Source organism: Oryctolagus cuniculus, chromosome 14 (assembly GCF_964237555.1).
Source record: "Oryctolagus cuniculus chromosome 14, mOryCun1.1, whole genome shotgun sequence".
Classification (NCBI taxonomy): Eukaryota; Metazoa; Chordata; class Mammalia; order Lagomorpha; family Leporidae; genus Oryctolagus; species Oryctolagus cuniculus.
In genome coordinates, this window is record NC_091445.1 from 59664973 (window position 1) to 59686478 (window position 21506).

General features: G+C 42.8%; 2 protein-coding genes across 5 annotated transcripts in view; one reads left to right on the forward strand and one right to left on the reverse strand.

Annotated features, from left to right (window-relative positions):
- The window catches only part of LOC138845174 (large ribosomal subunit protein uL23-like), a 1058548-nt gene that overhangs the window by 880655 nt on the left and 156387 nt on the right, over positions 1–21506 (forward strand). The window lies entirely within an intron of this gene.
- The window catches only part of ADAMTS12 (ADAM metallopeptidase with thrombospondin type 1 motif 12), a 363744-nt gene that overhangs the window by 70845 nt on the left and 271393 nt on the right, over positions 1–21506 (reverse strand). For all 4 annotated transcript variants that reach the window (XM_002714101.5, XM_070056623.1, XM_070056624.1 and 1 more), the window contains 4 exons: positions 17723–17843; positions 12991–13235; positions 11240–11378; positions 4276–4402 (listed from right to left, as the gene is read on the reverse strand). In XM_002714101.5, coding sequence (XP_002714147.2) covers positions 4276–4402; positions 11240–11378; positions 12991–13235; positions 17723–17843 — 632 coding nt within the window. The remainder of the gene's footprint in view (positions 1–4275; positions 4403–11239; positions 11379–12990; positions 13236–17722; positions 17844–21506) is intronic.

A 21506-nucleotide genomic window follows, 5' to 3' on the forward strand; every position in this document is an offset into this window, starting at 1 on the left:
GGAAAGCAGTGGAAGATGGCCCAGGTATGGGGCCCCTGTGCCTATGTGGGAGACCTGGAAGAGGCTCCTGGCTCCTGACTTTGGATTGGCCCAGCTCCAGCCATTGTGGCCATTTGGGGAGTAAACCAGTGGATGGAAAACCTTTCTATCTTCTCCCTCTCTCATTGTCTGTAACTCTCTCAAATAAATAAATTAAATGTTAAAAAAAAAAAAAAAAGCAGCACTGCAGGAGAGAAAGGAGTAGCATTGACCTTGTTCTAGCAAACTGTTCCCACAGCCCAGAGATGAAGAGGTGCCAATCAACCCAAAAGCCAAAAGGAGGGCAGTGATCTTGTAGACAGTGGCTGGGCACAGGGCACTGGGAAGGGATTCAGATACCCCACTGCTGGGCCCAGCCTTCACAGTAGCCCCATCTTGCAAAAGCACAGGCATCTCATCTTGACTGCAAGCTTTTTACAGGAGTGCTATGTTTGTGCCTTCCCTCAAATCCTTGGCCACACACTCTAAGGAAATCTTCATTTAGTGGTTTTCCAGGCTTGAGAGTTTTTATGACATAGAGGAGGGATCTCTTTGCCTTTACCAATTTTATATTACATTTGCATTAATCTGTCTTAGTTCTCTGTGACTGCTGTGACAAATTACCATGAACTTGGTGACTTGAAGCAACAGAAATTCAGGTTCTGATAGTGCTGGAGGGTAAACATCCACAGTCTCACTCGCTGAGATCAAATGCCTGCAGGGCTGCACAAACTCCAGAGGTCCTTCAGGAAAATCACTTCTGTGCCTCTTTCAGTATGTGGTGGCTGCTGGCTTCTGGCTGTGTCACTTCAACCTTCAAGCTCAGCGTCTTCAAATCTCTCTTTGCTTGTTTTTCACATTTCTTTCTATGTGTTGAATGCCTTCTACCTCCTTCTTAAAAGGACACCATGGTGACACTTAGGGCTCACCTGGGTTACCCAGGACAATCTCACCATTTCTGTTCTCTTTATCACATCTGCAAAGACCCTATCACCAAATAAGGTCACACTTGCAGGCTCCAGAGATTAGCACGCAAATATCTTGGGGATTATTTTTCAGCCTACCATGATGATGAATTTAGGGGCCAACTTCAAGTCCACGGAGCTTAGCCTGCTTGTATCAATGAGAATTTATCTGTCTACTTCAGTGTCACATTTCAGCTGTAGCTCTTTGATTGTCTTCTAGCCTCTGGACACTTACCCCAACCGCCATCACCCTCTAGTTCCCTTAGATGTATCTTATTCTAGGCTTGCATCCAACTAGAAAGTACTGGTGATATTAGTGTAGAGATTTGTAAAATAATCACCAATATAGGAAGTGGATTCTGAAAATAGTAAAGCCAAGTTTTTAGCGAAAGGTGAAAAAGAAAGTGTTGATACAGATTGATGTCTGTTCTAAAACTGCAAATTGATACAGATTCCTCAAACTTCCTTTGACTCTGTGACTGTAGCTGATATTCTCAACTCTTCTCTAGTACTCACAGGTGAGTGGCTAAGTCAACCTTTTGGTGCCTACCAAATACAGCACAGTGCTTACTCTGTTTCAGACACAGTCCAAATAAGGAGAGAAGTGCACACCTCTCTTTGGAGGTCTGCTGATTGTAACAGAAACAGACTTTAGAGACAGACTGCCCTGGATTCAGATCTCTGACACCTACTAACTTCATGATGCCAATTGAGGTAATCAGTATTTCTTCCTCTGAGAAGTTGGCCTAACAGTTGAGCATGATAAAGAGACTACTTTAACTCTAGCTTATGACTGAGAGTGAATTGGTACTCAATAAGTGGTATTACTTGGTTATTATCACCATTGAATCTCTCATGGGGAAAAAAGTAGTTCAACATACAATTACTGATAATATGAAGGTTACGGCAGACTACAGAGAACTATAAAAATGAGAATGCGAACCCCAGGGATAAAACTAGTTTTAGAAAAAAACAACTATGGTTTTAAGAAGACATGGAGTCCAACAGAGTGGTTCTGAAAACAATATAAGGATCTCAGGCTCTGGAGCAGGGATTGCTGTGCATTGAGTGCAAGACATATTGGTGGAGGCTCATGGACTTTGAAGGACAGGAAGCAGGCGTGAGGTGCATGAGCTCTGTAGAGCAGTGCGCTATGGATCCGCTGTCAGAGAGTTCTCTTTCCTGCCTCACTCTTCCCTGAGAAGCTGACATAAAAACTTCATAACCTACAAAACATAGCATTGGCCTGATCTTCCCTTGGTGTTCCCAGTTTTTCCTAGCAAAAGAGTTACAGGAGAAAGCTCAAGCAAGGTAAGGTGATTATTGCATTTCTGTCTTGCATTGATAGAGGTGGGGTCCAATTTTGGATCTCATGGCCCTCCTCTTTTTTTTTTTATTTTTTTTTTTATTTTTTTGACAGGCAGAGTGGATAGTGAGAGAGAGAGACAGAGAGAAAGGTCTTCCTTTTGCCATTGGTTCACCCTCCAATGGCCGCCGCAGCCAGCGCGCTGCGGCCGGCGCACCGCGCTGATCCGATGGCAGGAGCCAGGATCCAGGTGCTTTTCCTGGTCTCCCATGGGGTGCAGGGCCCAAGCACCTGGGCCATCCTCCACTGCACTCCCTGGCCATAGCAGAGAGCTGGCCTGGAAGAGGGGCAACCGGGACAGAATCCGGCGCCCCAACCAGGACTAGAACCCGGTGTGCCAGCACCGCAAGGTGGAGGATTAGCCTAGTGAGCCGTGGCGCCGGCCCGGCCCTCCTCTTACCCAAAAGAAACCATGGAACTGGATGGAGAGCAAACCCTCTAATTTGAGAATGTCTTGGTCTCTGGGTCCTACCCATCTGAACCCGTAAGGAGCTAGCATTGCTTCCCTTAACTGACTCATCCTGACTCTCCTTTTCCATCTATTTATTTGGCAGTTATCACTTCCTAGCTCCTTAGAATCCAGCCTGTCACTTAAGTTATTTTTTTAAGATTAAAAAAAATTTTTTTTATTTATTGACAGGTAGAGTTACAGACAGTGAGAGTGAAAGACAGAAAAGTCTTCCTTCCATTGGTTCACTCCCCAAATGGCTGCTACAGCCAGTGCTGCACCGATCCAAAGCCAGGAGCCAGGTGCTTCCTCCTGGTCTCCCATGCGGGTGCAGGAGCCCAAGCACTTGGACCATCCCCCACTGCCTTCCTGGGCCACAGCAGAGAGCTGGACTGGAAGAGGAGCAACGGGAACTAGAACTGGTGCCCATATAGGATGCTGGCACTGCAGGCGGTGGATTAATCAAGTGCACCATGGCGCCAGCCCCTTGTTTAAGTTATTACAGCAACTAGCCCCCTCCTATTCAACTAATCTATTCTTAGTGTGTCTGTTCAAGAATTGAATGAATGCCTGATGGAATCTGTAACCTAAATATGACTGTCTGAGGTCCCTTGACAATGAAGACATTCTCCAGTAAACATCAGCTAGGCTACTAGCCTGCCTGCCCTCCCTCCCTCTCCCTCCCTCCTTTCTCCACTTCCCTGATTCCTTTACTGTCCTATTCTTCCTTATTCTTCTAGTCTCCCTTTTTAGTATAAGTCCCTCCTAGCAACATCCCAGATACCTGCTAGGATCCTAATATCTTGAACCAATATGGTTAGCAAATGAGTCTCTCTCTAATAGTGCTTCTCATCCAAGGGTGATTTTGTCCCCTGGAGGACACTTGGCAATGTCTCGAGACAATTTTTGTTTTGTCACAACCTGATTGTGAGGGACAAGGTGCTACTGTGGATGCAAGTGGATGCAAGCCAGGCACAGCCGCTCACCAGAATCATCCAGCCCCAAATGTCAACAGTGCAGAGGCCGGGTAAGCCTGCTCTGCATCCCGCTCCTCCAGGCAGCCTGCAGTATGAGTGAGCACTGTGATCCAAAGGTGTCAACATACTGTCTGGAGGCTACAGCTGTGCTGATAAAGTCCCCTTGGAAAGACCAACCCCATCAGTTAAACAACTTTTAGGTGAGCTACATAGCATTTTCAACAGTGGTTTGGGTTTACCAATAAATAAACACAGGCAATACATAAACTCTGCAAGGAATATTGCTCTCTGGAAAGAAATATCTGCGCAGTCGATCACAGGTTCCATTGGCACAGCCACAGAAATCTCTAAAACTTTCATATATTTATTCCAGTGACATAAATAGTTTTAATAATTCTACTAACACACACAGCCCTCCTTTGTCATCACTGAGTTTACTACTAAATTAGGTAGCACTCCTCTAGGCAGACACAAAGAGCCCCAGCTGCTATCATTGGTTACCTGGGTGGACAATCCTTTTCATAGCACTTCTTCTGTCTCCCATTAGGCTGAGTTTCTGGGTCACAGAATGTAGCTTTCACCATCCCGTGGCCCTTCTTCATGCAGTGGGCAGTCTGGCGGCGAATACCTAGGGGGTGGGCAGAGAGATCTTGAATCCTAAGCATGCATATGCCCACTGTAGGGGGAGGCCCCTGACCATGACAAGTGATCATGCTTACAGTTAATGCAAAGTTGTCCAAAAGTTCTTTGTTTTTTTTTTTCTTTTTAATATTTGTTTTATTTGAAAGGCAGAGTTACAAAGAGGCAGAGGCAGGGAGAGAGAGGTCTGCCATTAGCTGGTTCACTCCCCAGATGGCTATAACAGCTGGAGTGAGGAGCTTCTTCTGGGTCTCCCTGGTAGGGGCCCAGGGATTAGGGCCATCTTCTACTGCTTTCCCAGGCCAAAGGAGAGAGCTAGATTGGAAGTGGAGCAGCTGGGACTCAAACTGGCACCCATATGGGATGCTGGCACTACGGGTGGCAGCTTTACCCGCTATGCCACAGCACCAGCCCCAGTTCTTTGTTTTTAAAGTAGACTTCCTGCTACCCACCCTTATGCTGGAGCTGGCAATGTTAAGAGAGGAGATAATATAGGTAGATTACTCATAGGATCTATTATATGGGCCGCGGTCTAGTTGTAGAAACAACACTAACATACATGTGCCAAATAGAAAATCAAGTGAGATCTAACCAACAAAAGCAGATATTATTCTCAGGTATTTCAAGGCAATTGCTACATAATTAACTTGATAGAAGAATAGAGAAGGTAGAGATATTTATATTTGTTGAGGTTAGTAAACTCTGAAATGTAGGAATAAAATTTTAAATGTTATGAAGTTTGAAATGTTATGTCTACAGAGCTCAAGTGGATTCTGTAAAAAAGGGAAGCAATGGGGAGTGATAGGTCTAAGGAAAATAATGCCTTGTTCCAGGTACTGTTCTAAGCTGTGTGTGTGTGTGTGTGTGTGCACATGTGTATGCATACATATACAGGAGTACACATACATATACTGGAATGTGTGTAACATTAATAGGTAAGTACATTATATATAATAATAATATATTGGCAATAAAAATGTATAGTAAGCAGAATATTACAGCAACCCAAGGAGATCAACACAATCATTATAATCACTACCTGGATATGAAGGAGCTGAGGCACAATGAAGTCACACAGGTTGAGAAAGGTGAGGCATCACCGGCTCTGCTAACTAGGACTTCATTAGTAATAGAACTTAGAGGAGTGGCCAGACTGCCTTGGGTTGAGAGGCGAAGGGGCTGTGAGGAGGAGTGGCCTCTCTCTGGAGGGAGCAAGTGCATTGATGTTAAATGTGAAATACTGGAAAAGAATAACATGAAAAGTGAGGCCTCTCAGAGAGGAGCAATCAGCTTGTGAAAAAGCTGGCACCCTTCCCTCTGTAGGCATCTAGGCTTTGAGTGAGTTTATTGTTGTGCAAAACTCCAGAACTGGAAAAGCCCGGAGAATCCAGTAAGCTGGTTCCATCCTCATTTTAATGCCAAGGACACTGGTCACTGTGTGGTCTCATTCTAGCCCAATGCCCCAAGCAAACTTGCATATTCAGAGGCCAGAGGGGGTATACTTTAATGTTATTTATTTATTTTCATTTGAATGTCAATGTGCTCACACAGGAGAGGGAGGGAGGGAGGGAGGGAGGGAGGGAGGAAGGTAGGAAGGTAGGAAGGTAAAGAAAGAGAGAGAGAGAAAGAGAGAGAGATAGATATGTTGGCTTTTCTGATGTCAAATGTTCCAGTACCTTGTTATTCCATTGAAATTGTTAGGTTAAGAAAGGCTAGTAGTTAAGCTACCACTGGGGATATCTGCATTTTGAAGTGCCTGAGATTAAGCTTTGCTTCTGCATCTGCTTCTGGTCCAGCATCCTACTAACTCACTAATGCACACCTTGGGAAGCGCAGGTGATGGATCAAGTGCTTTGGTCCCTGCTACCTGCTACCTGGATGGAGTTCCTGGCTCCTGGCTCTGGCCTGGCCTACGCCCTGGCTATTGGGAGCATTTGAGAGTGAACCAGCAAATGAAAAATCTCTCTCTCTCTCTCTCTCTCTGCCTTTCTGTCTCTGTCTTAACTCTGTCTTACTGCCACCTGTCTTGTCTACATTTCTGACCCACAGGACCTGTGATCATAGGCCAGTGGTGGCTGTTTTACGAGCTATGTTTAGGGTGATTTGTTATACAGCAGTAGTAAATGGAACAGCATCCAACACATATTAACATTCTTCCTTTCTTCAGTCAGGACCCGAGGGTAATACAATTTGATTTTACTGTAATCTCTGCACTGATGATTTTCTTTATTTCTCATCTCCTCATCTCCTGTGCTACAGTTTTTCTGTTTTCTCTCCATCTCCACTCGATCCCATCCCTTTCTTTACCGGGCTCGGAAGCTTGAGGTGGGGATCCTGTGGATTGCTGTGGCTTTCAGCTAGGTTTGGAAAACAGCAGCACTGCCGCTTCCAATTTCAGTTTCAGTTAAAATGTTCCTTCTCTTAAGTTTTCAGTCTGGAGATGGTGGCCTTGTTCTCTGTACCTTCCTCTGTTAGTGGGCTGTGGCACTGCATTTCCTCTCATGGTTTCCCCATACCCACTCCTTTGAAAGTAACCAGCTGTTTCCTGCGGGGACTCTATGTGACATAATCTCTGTTTCAGTAAAAAACTCAAACTATATATCTCCACTGACATGAAATAACTCTGAAAACCAGTTGTTGGAGTAACAGAATCTTTCTTTGACATAGGACATTGTAATACCTCTTGTGGAGGGGTTAGAACCAGGTCATCTTTTTAAAAGCGGTTATCATTATGTAACACTGCAAATGCAGAAAGTGCAGGAGATTAGGGTGAATCTATGTGACTTTGATCTTTCCCTGGAAATTAAAGGAAAAAAATGATTCTGGCTTTTTATTTAGCTTGTTTTGCTATTTGTCCCTTGTAAACTGAACAGAGCCCACAAAGAAATTCTGACTTTGACTAAGGAAGCCAATCAATATATTGTCAGAGTTCTAACTTCACTGCTTCTCTGAAACAATTCTCTTGAAAAGACATTATATAGAAATCAATCACACTGACAAATGTATGAGAATCAAATTCTAAATGTTATTTCCAGAGGATTCTGAAACCCTTCCTCCATGTTGCCATGTCTGTGTGTGTGTGTGTGTGTGTGTCTTAAATGAAATGAAAGATCATTGCTGGTTCTTGAAGAATGTTTAATTGTATTAAGTAAGAAATGGTTTTTCCAGCCAGTGCCGCAGCTCACTAGGCTAATCCTCTGCCTTGCGGCGCCGGCACACCAGGTTCTAGTCCCGGTCAGGGCGCCGGATTCTTTCCCGGTTGCCTCTCTTCCAGGCCAGCTCTCTGCTGTGGCCAGGGAGTGCAGTAGAGGATGGCCCAAGTGCTTGGGCCCTGCACCCCATGGGAGACCAGCATAAGCACCTGGCTCCTGCCATTGGATCAGCACGGTGCGCCGGCTGCAGTGTGCTGGCCGCGGCGGCCATTGGAGGGTGAACCAATGAGTCATTTTAAAAATTTACAAAAATCAAAATATACTCCTTTAGCAGCCACTGTGTGCAAATCAGGTGAAGCACACAAGAAAAGAAAATCAAAGACATGCAAAATCTCACAACACTCACAGGTCAGCAAGAAAGCAAGCAGCATTGCACAGACCACAATGAGCAAAGCAAACCTTCATAGAATTCAGCTGAGGAATTCCAAGCAATTCAATCATGAGAGAGAAAAACTAAGGGCTTGGAAGTAAGGGATAGACAGGTCTCTTTACCGGCTGCATGGAGTAAAAATGAAATGACACTGAGAAGCCCAGCCCAACAGGACCATTAGATTAGCCACCCTGGCTGAGGGTTAACACTGGTTTATCAGTCAACTACAACCAAAAGAATATCAGACTTCTACTCCATATTACTTGAAGCTTATTTTATATACTGATGTATACAGTAAACCACATACTCTTCATTCTATAACATGTTCAATCCATCTCAATAAAATTCCTGTTATTTTTATGGAGTGCTATATTAGAAAGAATCCTCCAGGTATTGAGACAGATCAATATCCAGACTTCATTGATACCACCTGATAATTATGGTGGATAAAATCTGATGGATTGCACCAAGATGAGTGTACCTGGAACATGTCAAAGGAGGACTCTGATTTTCTAGAGAAGTGAAGTCTTTTTTTTAAATATCAGTACATGAGTGTGGTCACAGTCACAGTGGAATATGTGTACCTGTTTAAGACTCTCGTGCTTTTCAAGGATATGTGGACATATCTCAAATACATTCTTATTAAGCTTTAATGAGAATGTTGTTGTATAAACCCTGCAAGAACCAGCTACAGTAAATACTACACTGTTTACATTTACATTGTATTTGCTCTATATGTATTTCCAATTTAGGTGAACCAGTTTAAAACCCAGCTTAGCAGGACAGATTGAGCAATCTTCATAAATTTTGCATGCCCAGTCTTTGAAGTTTTTAATATTTGCCTTTTCATACTAAAACATAACATTCCTTGAACAAAGGGACAGTAACTAAACTCTGGAGATAATCCAGCCAAGTTGGGTAAAGGGAAGGGGCACATGCATGCCATCCTGAAAATGCAGGATTGAGATGAGCATAGAGAATAAAGCAGGTGAGGGCACGCTCAGAAGCAGAGAGCTATTTCTTTTTTTTTTTAATTTTTATTTAATAAATATAAATTTCCAAAGTACAGCTTTTGGATTACAGTGGCTCCCCACCCCCCATAACTTCCTTCTCGCCCGCAACCCTCCTGTCTCCTGCTCCTTCTCCCATCCCATGCAGTGAGCTATTTCTTTTATTTATTTATTTATTTATTTTTTGACAGGCAGAGTGGACAGTGAGAGAGAGAGACAGAGAGAAAGGTCTTCCTTTGCCCTTGGTTCACCCTTCAATGGCAGCCGCGGCCAGCGCGCTGCAGCCGGTGCACCGCGCTGATCCGATGGCAGGAGCCAGGAGCCAGGTGCTTTTCCTGGTCTCCCATGGGGTGCAGGGCCCAAGTACTTGGGCCATCCTCCACTGCACTCCCTGGCCACAGCAGAGAGCTGGCCTGGAAGAGGGGCAACCGGGATAGAATCCGGTGCCCTGACTGGGACTAGAACCCGGTGTACTGGCGCCGCAAGGCGGAGGATTAGCCTAGTGAGCTGCGGCGCCGGCCGCAGTGAGCTATTTCTAACATGCACACCATTTCTGTGAGTTTTCCAGCACCAAGGACATTCTGGCTAGAATGTAACACAACTGACACACATCTGCAGCATTAGGACTATCATGGGGTAAATACATATCGTCTATACGTCCTGGAAGTGATCCCGAGTTTTTGTCAAAGTAGTCTCTTATTTAAGAAGAACTTCTAAAGCTTCCTGTTGAGATGAGCATTGTGCCAAGCCATTTCTGCAGTGCTTCTTCAAAGATAATCTATCGGCTGAACTTTTCATTGATGATCTGCTAAATTCCCTCCAGCAAACCTTTGATGGATGGTAGCCCCGGGTATTCCATCTTTCCAAATTTTCCTGAGGACTAGCTCAGCCTAAATCCCCTCGAGTCCTAAGGTCACTCTCATGAGTAAGGCAGAAATGAAAGCAAATGTGGCTGAGGGGCAGAGGAACAGAAAGTAGTCTGGAGAAAGGTCCCTGGCGTTCTCCAGAGCGCTCTCTACCTTCTAAATGGTGAACTGTGAAAAACACGCTGGCTTTCAGGCCAGTGAGCTAAATGGATAAAATTGTCTTGACAATTTTTACATAGATCTCTGATTTAAAATGAGGATAACTGAATTTTTAAATCTTCAAAATAACAACAATGAATTCTTACTCTAATAGTCCTGTGCTTCAAATGCATAACAATATATAAATATACATATTAATAGTAATAGACTATATAATAATAACACTAATAACTTATAGAATATATTATAAAATACATTTAAAAATAAAAACCAAGAGGCCGTGTTGTGGCATGGGGGTAAGGCCTCTGCCTGCGATGTGGCCATCTTATATGGGTGCCAATTTGTGCTCTGGCTGTTCCACTCCCAATCCAGCTTCCTGCTAATGGCCTGGGAAAAGCAGCAGAAGATGGCCCAAGTGTTTGGGGGACCCTGCCAGCCATGTGAGAGAGACTCAGATGAAGCTCCTGCTTCCTAGCTTCAGCCTGGCCCAGCTCTGGCCATTGTAGCCATCTAGGGAGAGAACCAGCTGATGGAAGATCTGTTTTTCTCTCTCTGTAACTGACTTTCAAATAAACAAATCTTTTTTGAAAAAGAAACAATGTAAAAGACAGCATACTTATATACAGGCATACATCCCTACAAAACGGTGAGCAGAACTCGAGAAAAGGTCGAGTTCTCATGACAGTTGCTGGATGTCATTTGAGACCATTTGAGGGGGTGGGAAACCAGTGAGTGAGCAGGGCAGACACCAAGAATGTGAGAGAGAAGCCCATGGAGGGAACTGTGGCCTTCTGACCCGTTCACTCCTAGACTTTTATTTTCTTTTGTACATCACAGAGCAAGACTCAGGAGATGGAGAAGGAGGCATGAAGCAGAGGCTTTCCTTTGCGGTGCTAACAGTAAAGCCCCTGAATGAGTGAAACAGCCCCAAGTACCCAACAGGTTCTGATCTCTGCCTTCCCAGGCCTTGGGAATGCTTATACAGCTCTGTGGCAAAGGGACTCTGTTCCCTAAATGGTCCTGGGCCCCATCGTACCTCCCTTTGCAGCTGAATTGTGCAACAGTCAATGAGATGCGAGAAGTGCCTCTCCCTTTAAATTATGTCCCTGCATGTCCACTGCCCATAGAGCCATCTGTGTGGGACCCTGAGTGCAAACCACAGATTCTTCCAGTGACCCACCCTGAGCTGCCATGGCAGCAGTGTCTCACCTGTCCCACACGTTACACTGCACTCTGTCCAGCGGCCAAACTGCCAGAAGTACATTAGGTGCTCCACATCATTGTCAAGACCATCTTTTCGGATTGTGTACTCATACTTGATGCCAGGGTTAGTGACCTGGAATAGGAGCTAGAAGGCAAGAGATTGGCCACATGTCATCATCTGCTGTCATGATTTTATACCACAAACCATTGTCAAGGGAAAATAATCACAATTCCATCATCTAACAGTAGTTAAGGGAGCATGTGCTGGAGCAAATGCTTAGTAAATGGATCCGTATCTATGTCTATGTATCTACCTCTAGCTATACACCTACATCTATATTTGTGTATCTCCCTCTTTCTCTATATTTAAGTCTCTCTATATATCTGTTTATTTGCCTCTACCTCTCTATTTACACATCTACATATTATTTGTGACTGTATTACACTTACATATGCATGTCTTGGCTGAATTCCCATGGGGATTTCAGTATATATATATATATATATATATATATATATATATATATGTGTGTGTGTGTGTGTGTATACACACACTGAAATATATATATATATACACACACACACACACACAGGGAGTTCTAACCATATGGTGATTACTCTGAGAGACTAGAAAGGAGGTTTCACAAGGGACTGGTAGGTAACTTTGTAACCTATGTACTTACTCACTTTGTAGATATAGGCACGTGCCTTAGTTTCCCCACATACGAAGCAAACATTTTAATAGTAGCTACTAAGAGTTTCTGTGAGTTAAATCAGTGATTAGAATGCCTGATATGGAGTTAGCATTCAGTAAATGTTAACTTTTATTATGTTTATTCTCATTGTCTTGTGGGGTCCATCTCTAGCTCCCAGGCTGGTTAGTCCCTCTTACTCATGGCAGCTCTTGGATTAAAATGGTCATGGATTTTAGCTAAGGTGTGCCCTTTCTGGGCTCTTTCCCCCATTTTCTTCTCCTGCAGGTAATCTGTTTACCACACCTTTAAAATGGATCCATCTTGAACATACAGGTTGTGAACTGATTACCCCACAGTACTGGGGTTTGCATATGAAATCCTGGTCCATGTAGACAAGTCATATAAAAGATCTGTTATCATTGATGGTTATGGCTGCCAAGCCTGACTCTTAGCTTGATCCTTAACTGAAATGATTTCCCTTTATTTTTGAATGTGGGGTAGATCTGACTCTGTTGAGCCACTGGTGATCCCCAAACTGTCTTGCCTCTACTGATGTAATCATTCTACTCATTTTCTACATTTTTGTACCCAATATGCGAGACACATCTGTGTGCCTTTCAAGAGTGCACACTGCATCTGAACCCTTCCTTCCTCTAACAGTTCCACAAGTCAAATCCTCTGCCTGACACAGCTGCATGATAGGATAGCAGTTCATCACCACTGGTGGAAAGTGATTTAGAAACCCATACCACACTTACTGTAAACAAGAGCGCCCTTAATTCACTCGAGGAACAATCGCCCTGGAACAAATCAGCGGGAAAACTGGACTTGAACCCTTCCCATGGTGACTTTAGAGCTCCTGGCATTTTGTTACAAGGGTTTGAGAAATTTCTAGGCAATAAAGGATTCACAGCACAAACCAATATCTTGCTAACCTCTCTGTTTCTGGCTAAAAGCAGTTTTAAAATTCGTATTTAATATCTACTAGCAAGCACCTTTGGGCAGAAATTAGAAAGATGCTGACCTCGGCTCACACCAGCAATGCCTGCCTTTTGACATTACCTGGATCCACACGGACTCATTTGTGGGACCTGGAGCAATCAGCTTTTCCAGGTCTCCTTTCCTGTCATACTGAAAGGTGGTCCCAGCAAGCTTGTAGTTCCCATTCCACTGGATAATAAATCCTCCATTAAGGTAATATTTTTCAGGGTCTTCACTCCTGATAGCTAGGAAGTTTCCAGCTCCCTCCATTTCCATGATCCTTATGTCCCTTGCTCCTTTTGGGATGAGCCCAATGTCAACATAACCTAGAGAGAAGACACCATAATGAAAGAGGCACACTAGCACCTCAGCTGAACATAACCTGTTTCTCATCCATGTTTCTCTTATTCCCAGAATCCCCATCTCTTAGTGCCCTTGCTGGTTGGCCACTGGAATTGGCAGAAGCACCAACTGTGGAGAATTTGAAAGAGCTTGGCCAGGAGCAGAATTCTCAGGAGCAGAATTCTCAGGAGCTTCCCAAATCAATAGGTAAACAGTTTTCTGAGATGTGAAATAAATGCAGATTGATTTTGAAGTTTCTGTAGTAGATTCAGCATTCGTCTTTAGAGATTTTATATTGATAGTTAAAAATTTTACAACTCCTAGCGAGCTTCCTGCTAGTATTTTTGCTCCACCATTTTACTATCAGATTAGTCTTCTTAATTATTGCTGCATGTTGAATACATGTTTTTTCTTCTCCCCATTTTCAGTAGGTCAAAGATAGACTCTTTTTTAAAATTTATTTAATTGAAAGTCAGAGAGAGAGAGAGAAAGAGAGAGAGAGGTCTTCCATCCATTGGTTCACTCCCCAGTTGGCCACAATGGCTGGAACTGTGCTGATCTGAAGCCAGGAGCCAGGAGCTTCCTCCCAGTCTCCCACGTGGGTGCAGAGGCCCAAGCACTTGGGCCATCTTCTGCTGCTTTCCCAGGCCATAGCAGAGGCTGGATTAGAAACAGAGCAGCTGGGATACAAACTGGAGCCCATATGGGATGCAGCAGCTTTACCCGCTATGCCACAGCTCTGGCCCCAAAGATAGACTCTTAGAAGCAATTTAAACCCAGCATTGATTCTTTAAAAAATCCTAAGGGCATCTTGGATTGATTGCTACCTGGCTCTTTTGAATATAGTCCATAGTGAGAAACTCAGTTCTGAGCTATAGCCTTTTATAATGTTGTACAATTCTATTCATTAGAATGTTTTTTCCAATGCTTTGCTGAAAATGCATTTATAATTTATTCTCATGTGTTCTAATCCAATCTTCTACAAAAAACATGTGTGGATGTTTGTTTAAAGATGATGATCAGCCTGAGTCACAGGCTGATCCTTGCTTAATGGTTGTCATGGAAAGAGGCACACTGGTCAGAAAAGGAATCACACATGGTGTTTGTCTCTGTGTAAGCACGTCTGCATTCATCTTAGTCATGCTTCCTAAGACCATCACTTCACAGAGTCTGAGAAACCTGGACCTCGAGGGTGGCACTGTGGGAGGAGTCTGGGTTCAGAAGCCAGAAGACTGCAGGCTTATCTTGTATCAGCCCAAAGTTGTGCTGCAAATTCCATCTATTCATTTCATTGCTTTGAATCTCATCTGCACAATGAAGGGAATTAAATAATGATGATTGAAGTCTCTCTCAGCTTTCATATTCAGTGATTTTGCTCTTTTCTAAGCTGACCATTCTTTGTTTCTTTAACTTTTTCATATAAAACATTGTTTTAAGACTCGGTTTGTTCTGGTTATTTTTCTCTGGACACCCTAGATTTGCCCCCCCTCCAAGCAAGACCCTCATGTCTATCATCTGAAAGTGTCTTGAATGTTTTACCCACTTTTGACACTGAAGTAATGTGGGATCCTGAGAGTCAAACTCTGCCTTTTCCAGTGGCAACGATTTGACCAGAAACCAGATCAGGTGATGTCAGCTTTACTTTTCATACTGGCAACTCCCATTCATAGAAGCCAGAATGTGAGTCTCATAATATTTAATTAAATTTCATCTGACTCTCAAACACTTTCTTGAAATAACAGATTAAAACCACTAATATATAACTACCCCAGGAAAGATATTTTATCACATGTAATTGAGGATAATGCAATTCTTCTTCTTTTTTTAAAATGTCTTTGAGTGTTGCTATCTGAAACAGCCACAGTCTGACTCAGGATGTTTCATGTCTTAGAGAAGAGCCCATGCAAGAAAGTAAACAAGGATTAATATCATATCTACCAGCTTGTTCACTGTTCAGAAAAAGATGGAGAAAAATGGTAAAAAAAAAAAAAGAAGACTTTTTTTTTCTCTTAGGAGGATAAAACAAAATTAGAAATATTTCTCATTGGCAAATTGAAAGAAGGGCCATATTAAACTTAAAATGAGAGGTTTCAATGAATATAAGTCCTGCTTTTGAGTAGCTTATAGATAAAGGAAGGTAAGAATACCTGTAGAGTATTGAATAAAATCAATTTTGTCGCATTTTTATCAGAGTATATATTAGACACTTGCACCAGTGTTGTGGGTGATAGGGAGGGAAACATAATTTTGATCTCAAAGAAGTCTCTGAGCCCATGGAGACTACCTGGAGAAACGATTCCATTAATATTCTAGTCATCAAAAAATTTTAATTTATACTTGAATACCCTGATTTGATATTTACAAAATCAATGTGTACATGTATTAAAACAACACATTCCATTAGAAATACGTACAATAATTAACTATAAATTAAAATTTACAGACTCAAACTGGTATCCATATGAGATGCTGGTGATGTCGGTGGTGGCTTAACCTGCTATGCCACAGCACTGGCTGCTTGTTATTTTTCAATTTATAGATGAAGCCATTCTAACTGGGGTGATGTGAAACCTCATTGAGGTTTTTATTTGTATTTCCCTGATGGTTAGTGATCCTGAGCATTTTTTCATGTGTCTGTTGGCCATTTGCGTTTCACCCTTTGAAAATATGCCTTTCATATCCTTAGCCCATTTGTTAAATGGATTGTTTGCTTTTCTGTTGTTGGGTTTCTTGAGTTCTTAATATATTCTGGATATTGGTCCTTTATGATACGTATAGTTTGCAAATATTTTCTCCCATTCTGTTGATCGTCTCTTCACTTTGTTGAGTGATCCCTTTGCTGTGCAGAAGCTTCTTAGCTGGATGCAATCCCCATTGTTTATTTAGATTTTTATTGCCTTTGCTTCTCAGGTCTTATCCTTGCCTAGGACAATGTCTTGCAGTGTTTTATCTATGTTTCCTCCAGTAATTTTATGGCTTTGGGTGTTAGGTTTAGGTACTTGATCAATTGTGTGTTGATTTTTTGTATAGGATATAAGGTATGGGTCTTGTTTTTTAATTCTGCAAGCAGAGATCCATGCATGAAGAGACTTTCCTCTTTCCATGGAGTGATTTTATCTCACTTGTCAAAGATTAGTTGGTTTTAAGTGCATAGATTAATTTTTGTGTCTCTAGTCTGTTCCATTGCTTTTCAGATCATTTTCAAAAAATCCTCTGCATTCCAATATCCTAAAGCACCCTATACCTATGTTTTCTTCTAGTAGTTTCATAGTTCTTGCCTTTATATTTAAATCTTGACTTCATTTTGAGTTGACTTTTGTGTATTGTGAGACATAGAGGTTAAGTTTCATTCTTTTGTAAGAGAATATTAAAAATCTCAGCAACATTTTGAAAAGATTGTCCTTCCCTTGATATCTGTTCTTGTCACTCCCTTTTATAAATTTTATTTAAGGTACACAAATTTCATGCATTTCACATATACAGATTTAGGAACATAGTGATACTTCCCACTCTACGCTCCCTCTTGCCCATGAAAATCAGTTGGATATAGATGCATGGATTTATTTCTGGGCTCTCTAGCTCTCTACATTTTTCCATAGGTTAATTGTCTGTTTTTATGCTAAGATGTTATTTTGGTTACTGTAGTCTTATAGTTGTAGCATATTTTGAAGTCAGATAGCATCATGCCTCCAGCCTTGTTCTTTTTGCTCAAGGTTATTTTGGCTATTTTTGATTTTTTATCACTCCATTTGTATTTTAGGTTTTGCTCTAGTTCTATGAAAAATGTTATTGTATTTAATTGGGATTGTATTGAAATTATAGAATGCTTTGAGTAGTATAGACATTTTACCAAATTCTAACCCAGTCATGTAAGGTTTAGAGGTTTGCTGAAATTCTTTTGAGAATCACACATACCAACAGTTCCTAGTCATGGAAATTGTTTTACCATGAGTTTTGGTCTACATCTGTTCCCCAAGTTCATTGTTTTTGGTGTTGCCTGATTGTTGTTTAGTGCCCCTACAAAAGAGACACTGGGTTCTGTCATGGTCATAGTCCTGAACAGAGATAAAAGGTTCTAGAGATTTGATGCATAAGCACTAGATAACAAAGTCATCTCTGCACATCCATAATCCCCTCAATAACTGGCTGAAAAGACACACTTCTCCTAGAAATAACTGTGTATAAGGACTCATGATAAACCACGGAGCCCTGAGGGCAAATGAGATGCCCACCTGACCAAGGCCATTCCTGGTCCCTACATCAGTGTGATGTCTCCTGAATTTTCTTGGAAATCAATCCCTTTTCTAAAACCACAAAGAAAGCTTTCCCCCTTTGCAGTGAGGGCTATATTTTATCTTGAATTTTATCTTTTAAGTCAAAAGCCATCTTTTTTTTAAAAAAAAAAACTAGGAATCTATTACCCATTTGTCTGACCTTCCACCTCAGGCCCCTGTCTTTAATTATTTGTTACCAGATCCTTCTTTCTGTTTAAACATCTTCCTCACAGTCTGGCAGGCAGAGCCATCTCCAAGGCACACACCACAGCGATCCTCTGTGGCATTGGAATCAATTTCATAGTCACAGCCAACCATCTGCAGGGAAAAGAGGTTGAGGATGAGCGGCACAGGAGATACCACCCCTGTCTTGACCCGCGATGTCTCCTTTCCCCTTCTGTTTGTTTACAAGTTTGGGTTGGGAGTTACAGAGTTCAAAGGCAATTGTTCGTTTCCTTGTCCTAGTGGAAGCCAGAAGAATAACCAAAGCACCCACCTTGATAAAGAAAATACGGTTGTCCTTCAGTATCTGTGGGGGATTGACTTCACCCCAAATCCACAGTCACTCTAGTCCTTTATATATTAAATGGTGTAGTATTTGCATATTACCTACTCAACCCTCGCAGATGCTTTAACTCATCCCTGGATAAATTATACTATCTAAAATGCAAATATTATCTAAATAGTTGTTATACTGCATTGTTTAGGGCATAATGACAAGACAAAAAATCTGTGCATATTAAGTGTAAATGTAATTTTTAAGATATTTTCCCCATGGTTGATAGAATTTGTGGTTACAGAACCTGCAGCTATGGTACACCAGTGTACTTAGAGGGGAGAGAGGCACACATTGAGTAGGTCTCCAGTCGACCCTGGATCAGAAAGAACACAGGTCCTAAAGATTAACTATGAGTGTCTTAGAATTAGCGTTGGTGGAGCAGCAAGTCTCTTTCAGGTGTGCAGGTTTCATCCCCCTTCACCTCTGCTGAGATTTTCCAGTGACGACTCAATGATTCCACCTGTAAGTTGCTTCCTCACTCCCTTTACATTCCTCACTGGATTTATTATTTTAGATCCCTGTCTGGGCATCAGGTAAACCAGAAACCATGGGAGAAAACTGACTTAATGTGGATATTATTTGTTTCATGAGGATGAAATATCTGACATTCAGCTCCACCGTCAGACCTTTCACAGCCTCCTATAATTACAGACTCGCTGCACTTCACACTTAGGCATATCTCAGCTATCATGACCTTCTTTCCTCCAGCTTCAGGGAAAGAACTGGGCATTGCTCCTCTGGGCCAAGACTAATTTTGCTTCTGTGCATTGGCCCTAATCCCCACTCAGGTTCTAGCTAACCACCCTCCTGAATCAGCACCTTTCACCGTGCACTGGTTGTTTCCCCTCTGCCTGTCCAAATGGCTGGGTCTTTCCCACCCTGGACAAAGAGGAGAGATGAATCTTGGGGTGACCACCTCCTGAATCAGCACCTTCCACCGTGCACTGGTTGTTTCCCCTCTGCCTGTCCAAATGGCTGGGTCTTTCCCACCCTGGACAAAGAGGAGTGATGAATCTTGGGGTGTTCTGTAGCATCAGGTACCAAAGAATCATGTGTGTTAGGTGAAGAATCATGAAATATGTGAACTGCAATCAAAGTTCTCAGTTGCTGCTTTCTTCCCTGGCTACCCAGGAAAACTACACTATATTCTTCCATATTCTTCAGCCATGGTTTTACTTCTTTGTGGAAGAAGAATTGTGTCCAAGTAGAGGCTTTTTTTTTTTTTGACAGGCAGAGTGGACAGTGAGAGAGAGAGACAGAGAGAAAGGTCTTCCTTTGCTGTTGGTTCACCCTCTAATGGCCACCACAGCTGACACGCCATGCCTGGCGCACCACGCTGATCTGATGGCAGGAGCCAGGTGCTTCTCCTGGTCTCCCATGGGGTGCAGGGCCCAAGTACTTGGGCCATCCTCTACTGCACTCCCAGGCCACAGCAGAGAGCTGGCCTGGAAGAGGGGCAACCGGGACAGAATCTGGCACCCTGACCGGGACTAGAACCCGGTGTGCCGGTGCCACAGGCGGAGGATTAGCCTACTGAGCCACGGCGCCATCCAGGTAGAGGCTTTTTCTTCACCCAAGGCTATTCTCTTTCTAATTTAAAAGCCAGCAACGAACCACTGAAAGAAAGAATGGTTTGAATTTTTAAATATACACTCTGCCAACTAAACAGAGAAGCAATACCTACTCACAAAAAAAATGACTTCATGCCGGTGCTGTGGCTGAATAGGCTAATCCTCCACCTAGCGGCGCCGGCAAACCAGGTTCTAGTCCCGGTCGGGGAACCGGATTCTGTCCCGGTTGCCCCTCTTCCAGGACAGCTCTCTGTTGTGGCCCGGGAAGGCAGTGGAGGATGGCCCAAGTGCTTAGGCCCTGCACCCCATGGGAGACCAGGAGAAGCACCTGGCTCCTGCCTTCGGATCTGCACGGTGCACCAGCCACAGCACGCCAGCCGTGGCGGCCATTGGAGGGTGAACCAACGGCAAAGGAAGACCTTTCTCTCTGTCTCTCTCTCTCACTATCTACTCTGCCTGTCAAAAAAAAAAAATCACTTCATTCCTCAGGTAAAGCATCACTAATATCCTTTAGGTCTAAAGACTGTTACTTGACCCAGTAGAGGCAAATAAAGTCCTGAAAGATTTTTTAAGAACTAAAACTTAATTTTGCTAATTACAAGTGAAAGGACAATGTCCTGGATGTGTCAAGTCTTTGGTGGTTAGGGGTAAAATGCCAACCTTCAAAAGCAATATGCTTACATCAAGCGTGAGTGTCCTCTAATAAGCTGACCTTTACAAGTCATAGTCCAAGTGACCTTCATCCCTCACTGATTTGGAATGAGCCAGGGAAACTTATTCTGAGACATTCATTTTAAAGTGCTTTCTTTAATCTCCAAGAGGGGAATAGATTAAAAGCATGAAAACCAAAGAAGAGCAAGCTAGAAATAAAAATCCCTGGAGCCCAAGCCTTCCTTCCTGAGAGGGGGGGTCACATTTCTCCAGCAATGTTATCCTGCACAATGAAGCGGCAAGGGTTGGAGGAAGGAGACACACACATGGCCCCCGTATGCTGTCTCACAGTAAAGTATGTGGGTTCTTACAGCGACCTCATCTAACTGTCTTCTCCTGTCAGAGAATGTACACAGCACAATCAAAACTATATCAAATAGATAACAGAAGGTCTATGACAGCATTTATCAGACTTCCTTGTTGCACTTCAACAAGAAAGGGGCTCTGAAGGGAAACTAAATGGGCTTTACTTCTTCTTTCATAACAGCTGCTCTGGGCGACAGGATATATATTGTCTCTCTATACACACACACACACACACACACACACACACACACAATGATGGCAGCATGGCTTTTTCCCAGTGTGATTCTAAGGGTGCCAAACAGTTTTCCAATGGGCATCAGATTTTGTTGAAAAATCACTTCATTTCTCATCAGATCATCAATTCTTGACCCTGAAATGGTCCCAGCCTCTCATCAAGTATTTAGCTCCCCATAAGTGAATAAGTAATATGTACTCTTACCAATTCTCTATTCTTATATAATAGATAACATTGTTTTACTTTGAAACTTCTCAAGTGAATGACAAATGAAATATCAACTGGTACTGGACCTAATCCACCAGGATTGTCATCATTTCTCTCTAAAGTCCTTGGCAAAGGCAATGACTAGAAGAATGCCTATTTATAGGATGGAATTCATTCCCAGGCAATGACATTTTAAGGGTGGAGATAGTTTGGCCAGAGCTATGCTTAGCCAACAAAACTGGTAACTGCTATTTAACAAATGGTACAGTAGCATAAGGTTCTCCTCACCATAGGTGCTTGCAGATTAAAGTGTGTCACCACCCTCCACTACCCCATGTTGAAGTCCTAACCACAGGTGATTGTGAATGTGGCCTAATTTGGAGAAAGTACAT